This window comes from Stegostoma tigrinum, chromosome 8 (assembly GCF_030684315.1).
Source record: "Stegostoma tigrinum isolate sSteTig4 chromosome 8, sSteTig4.hap1, whole genome shotgun sequence".
In the NCBI taxonomy this organism is placed as follows: Eukaryota; Metazoa; Chordata; class Chondrichthyes; order Orectolobiformes; family Stegostomatidae; genus Stegostoma; species Stegostoma tigrinum.
This window is the reverse complement of record NC_081361.1, coordinates 10,813,158-10,831,228: the sequence shown is the minus strand read 5'-3', so window position 1 is coordinate 10,831,228 and position 18,071 is coordinate 10,813,158. Positions and strand designations below refer to the sequence as shown.

The 18,071-nt window shown below is 43.5% G+C and overlaps 1 protein-coding gene across 2 annotated transcripts in view; it reads right to left on the bottom strand.

Annotated features, from left to right (window-relative positions):
* Positions 1-14,572, bottom strand: part of LOC125456541 (neurogenic locus notch homolog protein 2-like) — a 166,649-nt gene extending 152,077 nt beyond the window's left edge. For both annotated transcript variants that reach the window (XM_059647728.1, XM_048539747.2), the window contains exon 1: positions 14,303-14,572. In XM_059647728.1, coding sequence (XP_059503711.1) covers positions 14,303-14,366 — 64 coding nt within the window. In that variant the 5' untranslated portion in view covers positions 14,367-14,572. The remainder of the gene's footprint in view (positions 1-14,302) is intronic.
* Positions 14,573-18,071: the final 3,499 nt, after the last annotated feature.

Sequence of the window (18,071 nt, the reverse complement as noted above, 5' to 3'; positions counted from 1 at the left end):
ACTGAACAAACACTAAACAATACATGTTCTGCTCCTTCAAATCAATTACGACCTGTAGACCTTTTGAAGGTCAATGTAAGAAGTGTGCATGCCAACCTAAATGATACTGGGTCACCTATTATTGCTGGCTTATGATACTTGTGGGCTGGGAATTGAAACAAACCAGTTTTTATAGGTCTCACAGCAATTATGATACATTGTCTCGCAAAGGAAGCCATCATATGTTCATTAGTAACTATCCACTGACTGACTCGATACTTCCTCATTAATGTTTAGACCTTACTAATTGTCTTCCTTTGTGAACCCAAGAGAAAACACAAAGGCCAGTATTATGGTCCCAGAAAATACTCAGAATGTGAAACTCACTACCAAAGGATTAGTTGAGGTGAAATGAGGCGATATGCATTCAAGAGGAAGCTATAAACACAAGCAAGAAAGAAATAGAGGTTATGTTGATAAATGGAGCGATAAACATGGGGTAGAAGAGGCTTCTCTGAAACGCAAACACCAAAGACTAGTTGGGTCAAATTGCCTGCTTCTGTTCTGTAAATTTACATAATATCTTTCACAAGTATTTATCAACTTCCTCTTTAAAAGCTGTGACGAATATTCCTTCCACCACTGCATAAAAAAGGCTTGAACTCTCTCCTCATTCTTTTGGCAAGTTTAAATTTGTTTCCTTCAGGTTCTTTTCATTGACCAGTGAAAATGCTTCCCATTTAACCTCACTGAAATCCCTCAGAATTTTGAGCACATTTGTCAGAACTTCTAACCACCCACGCTCTACCAGAGAGAGTAGATTTTTTCACGACACCGGAAACTTTTTAAGCAAATCTCTTTTGCACCATCTCCATGGCCTTGATGGCCTGTATGGTTCCTGAAACTTAACACAATAGCCTGACTGTGTTTGAACATTTATCTACATAGGTTTCGCATCACTTCGTGCTCCACATTTCTTTTAATGAAACTTTGGATTCTCTGCTCCTGCTTTGGTTTAAGTTTTTTGTTAGTACTTATTTCTTATCCCACTGTGTCAAAATCCTGGAATTCTCTCCCCAAGGCAGATGAACTGCAGCAGTTCAAGATGGCAGCTCACCACCAACTTCAAGGGCAAGTGGGGACAGGCAATAAATGCTGTCCAACGCCCACATCCCACAAATGAATTTTTAAAAAAACATTCATTCCAAAATGTAACATGGCCAAAATTTTTCCCATGTAATTTCATGTATGGCATCTACCTGCGCAACATTGTCATGCATTCTCAAGTCAATTTTCTTTTAAAACACATTTCCTATTTTCTTGTTGGCAAGCTTTGATAGTGCCATTGTAAATTGTACATATTTATCCAAAAAAAAGGTCCCAACACTGACTTCTCTGAAATCATTTGTGAAGTGTCAAATAAACATCTGTCACTGCTGTTCTTTTCTGTCCTAAACCCAAACCTCTTATCGACACACTACCACATCTCCTTAAATATTTCAGCCTCATATGAAATCACAAAATTATCACCGAATTATCTCAGCACATCCTGTCCTGGAATAGGAAGCACTCAAACTAGCAAGGTTTATGAACTGCTGCTTGGCCTGCTGTGTTCATCTAGCTTCACACTTTGTTATCGAGGTTTCTGAACATGCTCTTTCCTCCCTCTCCCAACATTATGTTTCTAGAAGGTATCACTGTTTTGTTCATAAAGACCAACAGTGGCAGAACCTAGCTTCATTGTGATTCTGCTCAGACACATCTGGTGTCTAGTTCCAATAAATCAGTCATGCCCTGTGTGTTATCCCTCCTTTAGGTAAGCCAATGCCTTAAACCAGGCTCATGACCACATCAATGCGCGCTGTTGGTTACTGAGTGGGCAGGGGAACTGCAGATAACTGATATAACAGTTGCTCTTTTGAGGATGATGCTGCAGCAAGCCTGCCACTTGGTGTCACTGTATCCCAATCAAGCTCACACACCTGGAGACAATACTCCAAAATGTTCTAAAGACCCCCGGGAGGGGCATAGATTTGTCTGGACCAAATCAATGATCAAACTTGTGCTGAGTTTTTCAGTTATGATCTTGAATACCCTATGGTGTGCGGTGTGGAAAATACATCAGGAAATCTTTCGTCAATATTCACAATTCGGGTTAAAACATTTTTTCTCTCAAGAGGTGTATGCAGGATTTCTCGCTTTACCAGTTTTCTTAAGTCTCTAAATTTCTACTGTAGGCTTCATTCCTACTAGCTTTGGTCTACCACAGCTAACTCACTAAAGGAGTCATTATTCATAACCAGGTTTCGGTCATGAGTGATTTGACCTCAGAGAAATCATTATCAAGATTGATCCTGTGCTCACCTAAACATCTTTGAATCCATGATAATAAAATGTGAGGCTGGATGAACACAGCAGGCCAAGCAGCATCTCAGGAGCACAAAAGCTGACGTTTCGGGCCTAGACCCTTCATCAGAGAGGGGGATGGGGGGAGGGAACTGGAATAAATAGGGAGAGAGGGGGAGGCGGACCGAAGATGGAGAGTAAAGAAGATAGGTGGAGAGAGTGTAGGTGGGGAGGTAGGGAGGGGATAGGTCAGTCCAGGGAAGACGGACAGGTCAAGGAGGTGGGATGAGGTTAGTAGGTAGCTGGGGGTGCGGCTTGGGGTGGGAGGAAGGGATGGGTGAGAGGAAGAACCGGTTAGGGAGGCAGAGACAGGTTGGACTGGTTTTGGGATGCAGTGGGTGGGGGGGGAAGAGCTGGGCTGGTTGTGTGGTGCAGTGGGGGGAGGGGATGAACTGAGCTGGTTTAGGGATGCAGTAGGGGAAGGGGAGATTTTGAAACTGGTGAAGTCCACATTGATACCATATGGCTGCAGGGTTCCCAGGCGGAAGATGAGTTGCTGTTCCTGCAACCTTCGGGTGGCATCATTGTGGCAGTGCAGGAGGCCCCAGCTATGCCTGCCTCTTTGTAGGTTACGTGGAACAGTCCCTCTTCCGCACCTACACAGGCCCCAAACCCCACCTCTTCCTCCGGTACATTGATGACTGTATCGGCGCCGCCTCTTGCTCCCCAGAAGAGCTCGAACAGTTCATCCACTTCACCAACACCTTCCACCCCAGCCTTCAGTTCACCTGGGCCATCTCCAGCACATCACTCACCTTCCTGGACCTCTCAGTCTCCATCTCAGGCAACCAGCTTGTAACTGATGTCCATTTCAAGCCCACCGACTCCCACAGCTACCTAGAATACACCTCCTCCCACCCACCCTCCTGCAAAAATTCCATCCCCTATTCCCAATTCCTCCGCCTCATCTGCTCCCACGATAAGACATTCCACTCCCGCACATCGCAGATGTCCAAGTTCTTTAAGGACCGCAACTTTCCCCCCACGGTGATCGAGAACGCCCTTGACCGCGTCTCCCGCATTTCCCGCGACACATCCCTCACACCCCGCCCCCGCCACAACCACCCCAAGAGGATCCCCCTCGTTCTCACACACCACCCTACCAACCTCTGGATACAACGCATTATCCTCCGACACTTCCGCCATTTACAATCCGACCCCACCACCCAAGACATTTTTCCATCCCCTCCCCTGTCTGCTTTCCGGAGAGACCACTCTCTCCGTGACTCCCTTGTTCGCTCCACACTGCCCTCCAACCCCACCACACCCGGCACCTTCCCCTGCAACCGCAGGAAATGCTACACTTGTCCCCACACCTCCTCCCTCACCCCCATCCCAGGCCCCAAGATGACATTCCACATTAAGCAGAGGTTCACCTGCACATCTGCCAATGTGGTATACTGCATCCACTGTACCCGGTGCGGCTTCCTCTACATTGGGGAAACCAAGCGGAGGCTTGGGGACCGCTTTGCAGAACACCTCCGCTCAGTTCGCAACAAACAACTGCACCTCCCAGTCGCAAACCATTTCCACTCCCCCTCCCATTCTCTTGATGACATGTCCATCATGGGCCTCCTGCACTGCCACAATGATGCCACCCGAAGGTTGCAGGAACAGCAACTCATATTCCGCCTGGGAACCCTGCAGCCATATGGTATCAATGTGGACTTCACCAGTTTCAAAATCTCCCCTTCCCCTACTGCATCCCTAAACCAGCCCAGTTCGTCCCCTCCCCCCACTGCACCACACAACCAGCCCAGCTCTTCCCCCCCCACCCACTGCATCCCAAAACCAGTCCAACCTGTCTCTGCCTCCCTAACCGGTTCTTCCTCTCACCCATCCCTTCCTCCCACCCCAAGCCGCACCCCCAGCTACCTACTAACCTCATCCCACCTCCTTGACCTGTCCGTCTTCCCTGGACTGACCTATCCCCTCCCTACCTCCCCACCTACACTCTCTCCACCTATCTTCTTTACTCTCCATCTTCGGTCCGCCTCCCCCTCTCTCCCTATTTATTCCAGTTCCCTCCCCCCATCCCCCTCTCTGATGAAGGGTCTAGGCCCGAAACATCAGTTTTTGTGCTCCTGAGATGCTGCTTGGCCTGCTGTGTTCATCCAGCCTCACATTTTATTATCTTGGAATCTCCAGCATCTGGAGTTCCCATTATCTTTGAATCCATCCCAGCTTGGCTCAGTGGAGTGTGTTTCGCTGTGGAAATCCTTGCTAACCAAGGAAAGTTTTAGAAATTGCTGTGGCCAATGCTAAATGTGTAAACTAAGACCAGGGATCAAGCCTTAGTGGACGATATAACCCAAAATGGAGCACCAACTCATGGTGAAGTCAATGGAGCAACTTCACAGTCCGCATTAAATACCTATTTCCTGCTCAGGTAAATTATAGTTACTTTCTGGCATTCTTTTCAAATGCAGCCAGGATCAGGATCCCACTTTAAACTTGTATCTTTGTGACGTTGACAGCACATTTTCTTGCGAGCTTTGCCTCTCTTCCCCTGACACACCCCAACTCTTTCTGCACTTCCCCACATAACCTGCAAATTGGCAACTCTGGTCAGAAAAGCCAAGTGTAGTGATTGGAACAAGGGCAAAGTGGATCTCTTTGACAATGAGATTCTTGATTGGGGCTGTTAACCTGGGCCAATCGGGGAGCAGATATAAACAGGAGGGTCAGAAGGTTCCCTCAGTCTAGGGACTGGTTCTGAGCTGGCTGGTTAGAGCCTGTGTAAATAAGGGATGGCTTGGTGATGGGATACCAGCCTCTGTGCAGTTATTTCACAAGGGAGGAAACAACCCCCCACTAAATAAATGTGTATTTGCTTAAGAGCACATGGACTGTAAAAGGGAATACTGTGCATCCCTAACCCAATGGCACTGAGTTTTGTTGCAGCTGAAATCAATTCGCTGAATGTGGAGGATTAAGATTAGATCAAGACTTATTTCTGTTCCAAGTAACTCCATACTGTACCATGGCCACCTTCTACCAGCTGAGTCATTTGCACATGACAAACATTTTTGGTGGTTAACAGTCATGTTGTGCTTTTGAGGTTGGTATTCAAACAAAAACTTAAATTCTCGGATTAGTACTAAACTTTATGTTTCACCAATCTCTTTCCCCGCTGTCATCCGTATTGTACTTTCCTGAATTCCTGGTGCTTGCTGTGGCATTCTACCTTCCCACACAGCATTTAGCAGCACTACTTGAATGTTTAGACTGAACAAAAAAAAATAAAAATGCATTCAGGTTTCATCCACTATTTCCTACATCAGTAATGTTTTCCTTAATTGTAACGGACTGGTGCCATTTACTTTCCAATTCCAATGCTGCCAGTTTACTGAGTATGCAGTTACAAATCTCCTTACTTTGGCTTGGGACTTTCCAAAGCCACTTTGACAAATAAGTGTAGCTTACTGTGAGAAATACAGGCCAGAAAGAAAGCAAGGTCTAGAGACCCTGTGATCAGAATACCACCCCAAAATGGGCAAAAGCCTGTTCATCAACACAAAAAGCACAAACTTCTGAAAGACAGTTTATCCTTATATTCATTTTTCTATTCAATATTCCTTTGACAAAGGGAAAGCATTCCTTTTGCGAGGGTGGTAAGGAATAGTAATGGGAGACGGCACCGACAACAACTATCCTTCCAAACTTTTAATTAGCAAATTGTTTCTTCGACTGTAAATATCGGATTCTTACAGACATCACCTCAACCACTGAGCAAATTCCAACTGAAATAGTAAAATTTCAGTTAAAGCATGATGTTCCACATGTGTCCACATCTAATGATGGTTTTCAAAGGCACCACTAACATTTCCTTTGCGAAACAGTGGGATATGTTTCTAACAATTCATTAAAATATACATTAAACAGAATTCTTCCACCAGATACCACTTTGGGGTGAATTATACAAGTACTTTGAGGCATGACATGTGGTAAGTGATTGAGACACAAAATGTGGTGACTTTATACATGGTTCTCACTGCTGGGTTTTTCCAGACTTCACGTCTGCTGCTGTTGTAGGCTAATTGGTAAAGATTAGACCATAGGACCATAAGGTATAGGAGGAAAATAAGGTACTCGGCCCATTGAATCTTGTCTGCCATTCAATCTTGGCTGATACATTTCTCAACTCCATTTTCCTGCCTTCTCCCCATCACCATGGATCCCTTTACAAATCAAGAATCTATTATTCTGTCTTAAACACATTCAATGACATGGCCTCCACAGCTTTGCGTGGCAATGAATTCCAAAGATTCACCACCCCGTTTGAAGAAATTCCCCTTCATTTCAGTTCTAAAGGGTTGTCCCTTCACTCTGAGGCTCTGCCCTTGAGTCCTAGCAGGAACATCTTCTCCACACCAACTCTATCCAGACCTCTCGGCATCCTCTAAGGTTCAACAAAATTGCTCATCCTTCTAAACTCCATTGAGTACGGATCCAGAATAGTCAACCGCTCCTCATATGACAAGTCCTTCACTCCCAGCATCATTCTTGTGAACGTCCCTGTAACCCTCTCCCATGCCAGCATATCCTTTCTTAGATACAGGGCCCAAAACTGCTCACAATATTCCAAATGTGGTCTGACCAGAACCTTATACAAATTCAGAGGCAGATTGCTGCTCTTTTATTCTAGTCCTCTCAAAATGAATGCAAACATTGCATTTGCCTTCCTAGCTGCCAAGTGAACCTACATGTTAACCTGAAGAGAATCCTCAACTAGGACTCTTATACTCCTCTGTGCTTCAAATTGTGAAGCCTTTTACAAAGTAGTCTAACCTTCTATCCTTCCTACCAAACTGCTCACTCTTTCCCATAGTGTATTCCACCTACCAGTTATTTGTCCACTCTTCTAGCCTACCCAAATTCGTCTGCAGCCTCCGTGCTTCCACAATTCTACCTGTCCCTCTACCTACCTTTGTGTCATCTGCAAACTTAGCAACATAGCCGACAGTTCCTTTGTCCAGATCGCTGACATATAACATGAATAGTTGAGGTCCCAACACTGGCCGCTGCAGAACTCCACGAATCACCTGTTGCCATCCTGAGAAAGAACATTTTATCCCACTCTCTCCCTTCCTCCAGGCAACAAATCCTCTGCCCATGATAGGGCTTTGCCCCTCACACCATGGGCTCTTATCTGATTGAGAAGCCTCCTGTGTAGCACCTTGTCAAAGGCCTTCTGGAAATCCAAATAGATCGCATTTGCTGGCTCTATGTTGTCTGTCTCACTCATTATGTCAAAGAATTCTGGCAGATTTGTTAGGCATGACCACACCTTGACAAGGCCGTGCTGGCTCAGCTCTATTTTACCTTGCACTTCTAAGTACTCCACAATCTCATTCTTAAAATTTTATCAACAACTGAGGTTAGGCTAGCGGCCTATAATTTCCCCTCTTCTCCTCCCTCCCTTCTTAAATACAGGTGTTACTTAGCCAGTGTCCAGGCCTCAAGGATCCCTGACTCCAGTAAGTCCTGAAAGATCACCACCAATGCCTCCGTAATCTCCTCAGCTATATCCTTCAGAACGCTAATCCATATGGTACGGATGATTCATCCACCTTCAGGCTGTTCAGCTTCCACAGTACCTTATTCCTTAGGTGATGGCCACTACAGTCACTCCTGCCTCGATACTCTTATATTATTGGTTCTGGTATACTAACAGTGCCTTCCATAATGCAGACTGATGCAAAGTTTGTCAGATTGTTGAACAATTCTATTATTACTGACTCTAGCAACTACCAGGATATAGAAGGTGGAAAAATAGGACCTTGATCTTTTAGAATCCTCATAGTACAGAAACAGACCATTCAGCCCATTGAGTCTAAACTGTCCCTCTGAAGAACATCCCAAACTATCTACTTAACATCATATTTTCCACGCCTAATCCACCTAACTTCACATCTTTGGACTGTGAGACGAAACCAGAGTATCCAGAGAAAATCCACACAGACACAGGGAGAATATGCAAACTCCACTCAGACAGTTGCCCAGCCAGAACTGAACATGGATAGACCATTTAGTACAGAGGTGAGGAGACATTTCTTCACCAAAGAGTGGTGAACCTGTGGAACTCACTACCATAGGAAGCAGTTGATGCCAAAATGTTCAATGTATACAAGAGACAGCTGCATACAGCACTGGGGGCGAATGGGATCCAAGATTATGGAGATTATGCAGAATTAAGCTATTAAGTTAAATGATCAGCCATGAGCATGACAAATGGTGCAGCGGACTCAAAGGGCTGAACGGCCACCTCCTCCTGCTCCTATTTTTCTTTGTTTCTATCTCCCTGGCACTAGGAGGCAGCAATGCTAATCATTGAGCCATTGTGTCATCCAATTTGTCCAGCAACTCCTGTGTCCCTGTGTCAGAGCCTCCTATGTGTTTTTTCTGCTTTGGAGATTGGGAGACAGTGTACTCTATATCTTCTGATCTCTGCAAAAGTGGTCAACACAAGTCCTGGTGTTATTCTTAGCTATTCCATCCAATTCTTCTTTATTTGACTCCTGATCCATTTCCACCAATTTCTCCTTGTTGAACTAATTCTCAACAAGCATCTACAGAAACAAATTCAAATGTACACCTAGAATATTGCATGCATTTCTGAAATTCACATTAGAGGGATGTGATTGCACTGGAGAGGGTGCGGAGGAGATTTACCTGGGCATTACCTAGGCAGGTGGTTTTAGGTTAAGAAAACAGATTAGACAGACTGGGATTGTTTTCCTCAGAACAGCGGAAATGTAAATGTATAAAATTACTTGAGACATAGGTCAGGTAGGCTGGGCATAGACTTAAGGTAAGAGGCAGAAGGTTTGGTGGAGAAGAAGAAGGGTGGTGGGAAACTGAACTTACTGTCTGTAAGTGTGTAAAGGCAGGAAGCCTCATAACATTTTAGAAGTATCTAGATGTGCATTTGCAATGGGTCACATGCTGGGAAATGGGTTTTGAATAATTAGATAGTTGTTTTTGACCAGCACAGACATGCTGGGCCAAAGACTTTATGACTCTATAGTAACTTGCACCGAATTTCGTCTTCAGTGTTGAAATTGTATTTAAAATACATAACTAGTTTTATTTTAAACCAACTTCTTCAAAAGAGAGACTCCTCCCAACCTCAGCATTTAACTGAACTATGGGGTATTGGGCAACATGCTGGGCAAAGTTGGAGGGTTTCAGCTGGGACAGCAAAGAAAATGATGAAAATAGTTTCTAAGTTTTCTTAAATCGATAGAAGTGAACAATCAATCTGAATCCATGCTCCTCAGTTCTCTAGTGGATAACGTGTGGGATCAGATTGGGCCAGGAGTGGTCCTTTACTCCTCTCAATTCCCATTGTTCACTAACTTACCAACACAATCTAACCAAAATGGTCTGTGGAAAGCAGCAGCATATACAAAAGATCAGAAGGCTGTCACCACCTATGAATGTGAATCCTGACATAGGCGATGGTAACATAAAGAGTAAGCATTATAAACTAAACAAGGCAGGTTGAATTTCTATGACTTTCTTTCTTGTTTGTACTTTGCACATAATTCTATGAGGTGATAGTTTTCTTTTAAAAATACATTATTGTACATTATTTCTCCCTCGTACCTCTGTGAAGGATTTCCAGGTTAGTAATCCAAAGGAGGTTTTCAAATGTCACTGTGACAATCTCACAGTGAACAAGTATTTTTTCAAAAAAAAAATCTGATCATATGAATCCAAAAATCAATAATAATGATCAGTAAGTTGTTGGATTGTCATAAAAATCCGAACGGCCCTTTCAGGAACAAAACCGCGTCATTGTCACAGCCCTCTTAGCTGAATGACAGAACCAAAGGGAAACAGGGTGTCAAAGGTGCCATCTGTGATGGGCAACGAAAACAGAGGACACTTCTTAGCATCAGCCTTCTTGGTCACAGCAGTGTTGCAGCTAAGGCTGCACTTACGCAAACATGGTGTCTTATTTTGTAGTGTGTTGCTATCTCCTAATCCAGCCCCACCCATAACTTGTTCCATCACAGGTATTTCAGATGTTAAAGTACCAAGTATCACTGGAAGCCATAGCTCGATGATGGTACACATGCATTCCTGAGACAAAGAACTATCTGAAGAGACATATTAAAGCATGGGGTCAAAATGCAAAACAAGTGGGGGAAGTCTCTGTGCCCTTGAGCCTTTTGAATTTCTTTTGAAGAAACACAACAAGACAATGATTTTTTTGACATAAAATTTTCTAGTTGCAACTGCCATTTGTCTGGCTTATGGATTATGCTGCTGAACAACTAGTAAATGACTATAAATACAATGCTGTGGTTTTTTTATGACCAAACTGTGTGAAGTGCAATTGTCATCTTATATGTAGAATGTGATATGAACCAGGTACAAAAAGTGTCCAAAGCACTGCAAATGCAGACAGCAACTTCAGCAGCGCTAAGCATCCCCGAACCTTGTTTTCACACATCCTTAGAGCTGCAAATTGAACAATGCTGGGAAGGGTCACATTTGCCTCATCTCTAATTGCAGATGTACATTTTAGTTATTAAAGAAAAACTTTTGCTCCCCAAAACTATATAAACCATTTGGAGGAAAATGTAGCTGGTCTAACTGGTAAGTTTGTGGATGATACAAAGATTGGTGGAGTTGCAGATAGTGAGGAGAACTGTCAGAGGATACAGCAGGATGTAGATCAGTTGGAGGCATGTGCAGAAAAATGGCAGACGGACTTTAATTTGGAGAAATGAGAGGTGATGCATTTTGGAGGGTCAAGTGCAGGTGGAAATTATACCTGGCAGAACCCTTAGGAGTATTGATATGCAGGGGGATCAGGGTATTCAGGTCTACAGATCACTGGAGGTGGCAGCACAGATAGATAAGGTAGAAAAAGTGGGTTATGGCATACTTGCCTTCATTGGAAGGGGCATTGAGTATAAGGATAGACAAGTTATGCTGCAGCTTTATAGCATTTTACTTAGGCCACTCTTGGAAAATTGCATAGTTCTGGTTATCACACTACCAGAAGGATGTGGACGCTCTGGAGAATGTACTGAAAAGGTTTGCCAGGATGTTGCCTGGTATGGGGGACTTTAGCTATGGAGAAAGGCTGAATAGACTGGGTTTGTTTTCATTGGAAAGCAGGAGGCTGAGTGGCAACCCAATAGAAACTTATAAGATTGTGAATAGCATGGATAGAGTGGAAAGTCTGAGGCTTTCTTCCCCAAGGTGTAGGGGTCAATTATGAGGGGACACAGGTTCAAGGTGCAAGGGGGGCAAGTTTAAAACAGATGTGCGAGGCAGGTTTTTCACACTAAGGGTGGTGAACGCCTGGAACACATTGCCAGAGGTGGCGATGGAAGCAGATGCAATAGCAGCTTTCAAGAAGTCCCTGGATGAATACATGAATAGGAAGGGAATAGAGAGAGATACAGATCCTTAAGTGAAAATAGCTTTAGTATGGACGGGCAAAATGTCTTGTTGCAGGCTTGGAGGGCTGAAGGGCCTGTTCCTGTGCTGTGTAGTTATTTGTTCTTTGCCCATTATAAAGACACTATCATCAAAAAATTCATACATAAAATAACCAAACTGAAACACAGAAACGTGTAACAATCAGAAAAATAGAGAAAAAAATTCTGCAGGTATTAGGGATATTTGGGGCAGAATATTAAAAGGAATGTTTATTTAAAAGTTATATTAAACATTACAAACCAATATATCAACCCTATACTACAACTAGTGGATTGCATGTTACACTGCTTCCTGCTCATATTAAAAAAAACTTATTTCACTCAAGCTAATATTAATGCTCTGTCTGAGATCATCCTTTCTCTCCAAGTGAACAAAGTGGAAAATTAAGTCCCTGCCAACTTGGCTTGAAAATAAGCATGTGACAACAATGGCATCTATTTGTATCACGCTTTTAATATAATGAAGGAGTCCATCCAAACTGCATAGTCTATGGTTTACGGTCTGTTTCCGAAGGACTGCGTTTGGAATGGTTGTTAGGCTGGACCACTGGACCTTGCAGCAGTAGACAACATTCAAATATCAGTCCTTACCCAGGGAACTGACTTTGCAACCCCCTTGTACACGGTAGCACTTCTGTTCCGATATAGGCCAACCAACTCAATACCGTTTGGATACATGGAAGACGCAGAATGGACAAGGCGCTTATTTCCAGAACAGTTACTGGACTTCAAAGTAAATCATCACGTCAAGTTCCCCGAGACGCTCGAATGACGCGTTAAGTCGCTGCACAAATAGAAGTGTTGCTTTCTCATTTTACAGAGAATAGTGCATTTACTGGCAGTCTCGGGGAGTTTCCGCAAACGCTCATTTTAGTTTTCACAACTCTGAGCCACAACGTAAAACAAACCATTCAACTGCATAAAAGCCCAGAATGCACTCACGTTTTAACAAAATGAAATCAGTGTTTCAACATGTGGACCATATATGCGTGTGTGTGTGTGTGTGTGTAGAATCATTAGCAGGATGAACACATCAAACGCGCACTGTTGAAATGCAGCAAATCCATGAACTTCAGAGGCTCTAAAAAGCCAGATGTTATTGCTTCCATACAAGACAAACACAATCTACAGGTGAAGCCAAAACAATGTTCTCCACTGCACACAAAACGAGGTCACCTCAACACAACTGGATACACATAATGGTATCTGCCATCTCTTCCTTTAAAAAAAAACTCTCAACGTCAATGTTCATCATAGCAACTAATGAATGAGCCTCCTCCCAGGTTGGACAGTGACAGAAAATGCTGCTGTGCTACTTTGCTCCTTCTCACACCGTAAAGAAACAGTTTCGATGCACTTTTCTGTAAATATGAATCACCAGTCTTTTGACTAATAAAATTTCCACGTTGTCTCTTATGCACTGTGATCTTTCAGTTCCCTTCCTGACATCAACGCTTATTACGAAAAAGTTTTCATTTTTTTCTTTAAAGCTTTTTATTAAACAATACTTTGACGACTGTGCTTTCCCCAACAACAAAAGCCAGACACAGTCTCAATCCAGATGTGGAGCTTGTGAAGTTTTTTTTGAAAGGAATCTTTCTTTAAAAAAATTCTTCATCGCCCAGAAAAAAAAACTCGAGAGAAGTTGAACAGTAACAAGTTCACATGACGTGGGGGGGGGGGGGGGGGGGCGGTGAAGAGGAAAAAAGTTAATGGATGGAGGTTTTTTTTGATGTGGAGGTTGAATTTGGGAGGGTGGGGAACTTTTTAAAAAAGCATCAAGTCTGCTTCGAAAAGGGCTCCAATCTAGTCTGGGTGATCATTTTCGTCCTCTTAGACCTAAAAACTTTCTCACTGGCCGGGGGTCTGTTTAAAGATAGAAGGAAGTGGGTTGGTGGAGTTCATTTTGGGATCAGAAAAAAATCTGTCCACAAAACTTGGAGATTTTTTAGGAAGGTGGGGGGAGTGGAAGAGAGAGAGAGCTTTTTAAAATCAATTCCTGCGGCGCCCTGATCACCGAATGGAGGGAAATGATCACAATGGCAATAGTATTTGTCACACGAATCCTTCAGTCTCCCCGCTCAGGGCGCGCTGAAGGATTCCCTTAAAGTTTAATGAACTTTGCAAGTTACTCTCCCGCGATGTTGCGGCAGAAAAGGGGGATGGGGGGGGGGGGGGGTGGGAGAAAGAGAGAAAAGAAGTCCAAATTTACTTTGATTCAGGGAGGCTACGGTGGCAGTCGGTCTGACATGGGGACCCTTGGAGACGAGAACAGTTTTGTTTTTGTAAAAAAAAATTCTCAGTAACTTTGAAAGCCGCGATGAAAGTTTGTCAGAAGTTTTTGAAAGGAGGACTACGGCCTGGCTTTCCAGTTCTCTCCCTGTCTCCGCTGGTTCATTTTACCTCCCTCCAGGGTGGTCGCTCCTCACACTCTCCACCCTCCCTTCACTCACCTCCACACACGGCCACAATCCTCAGAATGCCCCACAGATTCCACCACAGCTGGCTGGCTCCCATCTCTCGGCAGTTACCTCCTCTCGACACTCCTCATAGAGCATTCAGCAGGAGAACAAAGTTTCTCCTCTCTCTGTTTCTCAAATACTTAAGTTAAAGTTGCGGCGACTCTGCAGCTCGGCCACCGGCCTCGAACACTCCAACTCCAATCTCGCCGACATTGGAAAGTTACAGTAACTTTCCGAGACCGCCTCACCCGGCCGCACTCCTCCGCCAGGCAGCACTGTAAATCTCCCTGAGCCTTCCAGCCCGAGCACCGCCTCTCAATCTATCTTCCTTCCCTCCTTCCTTACCTGCCCACTACCCCCTCCCACGGACCCAAGTCCAGTGCACTATCCATCTCTCTATTCCTTCGGCTCGGAGGAACTATTTGGAACCCTCTTCCTCCTTTTTTTGCGGAGGTATTTTAAATTTTGTTTTAATTGTGTCAATTCTTCCAGAGTTAAAGCTACATTGTCTCTCCTCTCAGTTATCTGTTCAACCAAGCGGGTCGTAAACGGCTGTCTGCCAATTAGCGGCGGTGTTATTAAGATTTTGAGACGTGCAAATAATTTCTGAAAGTTTCTATTTTAAGGAATGCAATTGAACAACAATTTATATTTACAAGGCACCTTGACAGAACATCCCCTGGCGCTTCATTGGGAAATGATAAAACAAATTGCCACGCTGAATCAAAATGAGGTCAGATGGCAAACAGCTCAGTCCAACAGGTTGGTTTTAAGCAGTAGCTTAGAGTCGTCGAGTTGTATAACACGGAAATAGGGCCTTTGGTCCAACTCGTCCATGCTGACCATATAGTCATACAGAGAATACAGCACAGAAACAGACCCTTTGATCCAACTCATCCCTGCCAACCAGGTATCCGAAATTGATCTAGTTCCATTTGCCAGCACTTGGTCCATGTCCTTCTAAACCCTTCCTAATCACATACCCATCCAGATGCCTTTTAAATGTTGTAATTGTACCAGGCCCCACCGCTTCTCTGGCAGTGCATTCCATGCATGCTCCACCCTCTGTGTGAAAATGTTGCCCCTTAGGTTCCTTTTAAACCATTCCCCTCTCATCATAAACCAATGCCCTCTACTTTTGGACTCCTCTACGCTGGGGTAAATGACTTTGGCTATTCATCCTATCCATACCCCTCATGATTTTATAACCCTCCATAAGGCCACCCTTCAGCCTCTGATGCTCCTAGGAAAATAGCCACAGCCCATTCAGCCTCTCCCTGTACCTCAAACCCTCCAACCCTGGCAACATCCTTGTAAATCTTTTCTGTACCCTTTCAAGTTTCAACAACGTCTTTCCTATGGCAGGGAGACAAGAATTGAACAGAGTATTTCAAACGTGGCCCAACCAATGCTATTCCAACTCATATATAGGAAAGTGAATTGGAGACGTGTTGGGGAATCCAGAATATTGGGTCGAAGTCAATGTATGTATGGCTACCAATGGAGTTGCAATGGAAACTAGAACTGCACAAAGCCCAGCACTAGGGAAGAACAGTTACTCAAAGGGTTGTGGGGCTAAGGAGAGGGACGGCCAGGACATGGAGGTATTTGAAAATCAGGTTGAGTATTTTAAAATTGGGACGTAGCTTGAATGGAAGCCGATGCAACGGCCACAGGGGTGATAGGGAACTGGACTTGGTGTGAGAAAAAGATATAAACAGAGAGGATTGAAGTTGACTGACAGTGAAGCGTTGGGGACATTGGAATTGCCAAGTCTAGAGGTAAGAAAAATATGGATGAGGGTTTCAATATCAAATGAGCTAAGACAGAGGCAGTATTACAAAGATAGAGATAGGCAATCTTGGTGATGGTATGAAGATGGGCTTGAAACTTCATGTCAGAATTAAATGTGACACCAAGGTTACAAACAGGCTGACTTTCCCTTTAAAGTTGCCAGTGTAGGGCTGGAGTTGGTCACTGGGGAACTAAGTTTTGAACAGAGATGAGCACTAATGGCTTCTGCCTTCCCAGTATTTAATTTGAGGAAATTTGGTGGTTAACTTTTGTTAAGGCATAAAATGTCACTTTCAGTTTTACTTCTGGGAAGTGTTGAAATCAACTGGCACTTCAAATACCAATTTTTCCATGTGTTCTATTATGAATTAATATTCTGAACAATTTGGTTGATATCTTCATTTCACATGTCTGATGCTGAGTCTGTTTCCAAGACCTACTTTTGTATGACATCAGTGTTAACGTACAGAAATCACAGTAACCGTCAAAGATGGACAGGCCCAGTTTATTACATAAATGAAAGATCTAATGATAGGATATAAAGGTGATTTCATCTCATTGCTGTTCATAAAATCTTGCTCTGTGCCTCATTTATCAGTTGAAGATAGTGATGCCTTTGAATACAAAAAAAATTGCATGTGTTATTTTGGAATGTCTATGTGATGTATTTGTTGGGTGCCAGAAAATACTCATATTCAGTTATTACAGAGCTGCTGGGGCCATGGGAATGTGGATCACCAAGAAAGCAAATGACCAAGGGTGCATTCTTTTACATTGAAAAATTGTAATTGTGCCACTTCTTCAAGACAATGCAGAAGTTTTTGAAATGAGATTGTCCAGTCAGGTACTACAAACACCACCTGGATGAATAAGCATCCATTTATTTCTTGATTGATTGAGGAATGTTGACAAGATATCAGGAGGACCTTCTACTCTAAAAGTAGATGAATCCTGCATTCCAAATGCCACTACGCCATGATCATTTTGTCCCATGTGCTCAAAGATCTATCGGCTAAAAATTGGCCTGCTCAGTCATGTGAAGATTCATGGTCCTGAATAGGTGTCATCCTAAATCAAGGAACAAATGACAACTCTTCTGAGAGATGTGCCTTTGGACCTTTTGCATACAGAATAATAGGTAGTGGGCCTTGTATTAATATCTTATTTTGAAGGTGGCAGCCCCATCAATACAACGTCCCATCAGCATTGTAATGGCATGGCAGCAGGGTTCAGTCGGGGTGCTCACAACTTTCTACCTCACTGTTGAGGCTGCCAGAAACCAGGACAAGTGAATACATTGGGAAAGGAGAGATTTTAAGCATCATGTTAAGCATCATCAGGACTTTAACTGAGTGTTGCCATTAGTAACTGCTTGAAAAGTCAATTAAGACTATGTATTTAACATAATGTAAAAAAGATAATAGTAAGTCATCAGCTCACTTGAAATTTCTCCCAATTTTTAAAGTTCCATTCATTTAAATCAGGAAGGATCTAAAAAGGGGCCGAAACATCACTACACCTGTACTATATTTGTGCATAAAGTTAAAATCTACACAACTGCCTTCATGACATGTGACAAACCTTTGTTTAGTTTGTGAATCCATGATGCAATGGCATAAACCACAGCAAAGAATGACATTGCAACAAACACTACATATATTCTTCTGCAAAACAGGTTTGCCAAGCCATTTTAGTTCGTTAAGGACCATGCCCCGAAAAGACTGAAAGTTTTGCAACAACGGCATTGTTGGTGCTTGCAGAATTCAAGGAGAGAAATTTACTAAAAAGGAAAATAAAGCGGAAATAAATGAAAATGCCTAGATCCTCAAGATGCTGAACAGAATGTGTTACAGTTCTGTTCATTAAAAAAACTTAATGAATTGTTACCACACCCACACCGCCCCCCCCCCCCCCCCCCGATTTTTCCTCACCCTTTCTCAGCTAAGATGCTATTAAATGGGTGTGA